The sequence below is a fragment of the Kryptolebias marmoratus genome, linkage group LG21, assembly GCF_001649575.2.
Source record: "Kryptolebias marmoratus isolate JLee-2015 linkage group LG21, ASM164957v2, whole genome shotgun sequence".
Classification (NCBI taxonomy): domain Eukaryota; kingdom Metazoa; phylum Chordata; class Actinopteri; order Cyprinodontiformes; family Rivulidae; genus Kryptolebias; species Kryptolebias marmoratus.
Genome location: NC_051450.1, coordinates 23602561 through 23603541, shown reverse-complemented (window position 1 = coordinate 23603541; position 981 = coordinate 23602561). Strand labels below are relative to the sequence as shown.

At 43.5% G+C, this 981-nt stretch overlaps 1 protein-coding gene across 4 annotated transcripts in view; it reads right to left on the bottom strand.

Moving 5' to 3' along the window:
- Nucleotides 1–109: 109 nt before the first annotated feature.
- Nucleotides 110–981, bottom strand: part of LOC108251587 (zinc finger and BTB domain-containing protein 14) — a 13671-nt gene continuing 12799 nt past the window's right edge. For all 4 annotated transcript variants that reach the window (XM_037973054.1, XM_037973055.1, XM_037973053.1 and 1 more), the window contains one exon: nucleotides 110–410. In XM_037973054.1, the coding sequence (XP_037828982.1) occupies nucleotides 270–410 (141 nt within the window). In that variant the 3' untranslated portion in view covers nucleotides 110–269. The remainder of the gene's footprint in view (nucleotides 411–981) is intronic.

Sequence of the window (981 nt, the reverse complement as noted above, 5' to 3'; positions counted from 1 at the left end):
TATGAGCAGCTCATGTTCTCCAGGTGCTATGAGCAGCTCATGTTCTCCAGGTGTTATGAGCAGCTCATGTTCTCCAGGGGCTATGAGCAGCTCATGTTCTCCAGGTGTTATGAGCAGCTCATGTTCTCCAGGTGTTATGAGCAGCTCATGTTCTCCAGGTGTTATGAGCAGCTCATGTTGTCCAGGTGCTATGAGCAGCTCATGTTCTCCAGGTGTTATGAGCAGCTCATGTTCTCCAGGTGTTATGAGCAGCTCATGTTCTCCAGGTGCTATGAGCAGCTCATGTTCTCCAGGTGTTGCTCCTCTGCAGCCATGGCAGCAGCCTGCAGCGTCTCTGTGTCGCTCTGAAGAGGATTCAGCTGTTTCCTCTCACTGTGCATGTTGTTTTCATGGCGCTTCAAATCTGACGCCTGAAAATACAGAAGACACTGAACTCACCACAGGGACAAACACTGTAGTTACCTAGCAACAACAGAAGACACTGAACTGACCAGGGACAACTGCTGTGGTTGCCTAGCAACAACAGAAGACCACAGGGATAAACTGTAGGTTTATCCCTACAGCAACAACATTACCAAATGCTAAAATCTACTATTTCTATTAGAGGAATCAGTATCTAAATTTTTACTACTACTATTTGTAGTAATATCTGTAGTACCATTTGTAGTTCTGTCTAGAATATCTGTTGTACCGTTTGTAGTATTACCTGCAGCAGTATCTGCAGTACTGTCTGTATTAATATATGTAGTTTTATTTATAGTCCAACCCATATTATCTGTACTATCTGTGGTATCATCTGTATTACCATTTATAGCTCTATTGGTACTATGATCTGTAGTACTATCTTTACTTATTTCTAGTATTATCTATATTATTATTTGAAATACCGTCTCCCTGGGCTGCCACCTTATCGTGGTGGAGGGGTTTGAGTGTCCCAATGATCCTAGGAGCTATGCTGTCAGGGGCTTCATGCCCCTAGCA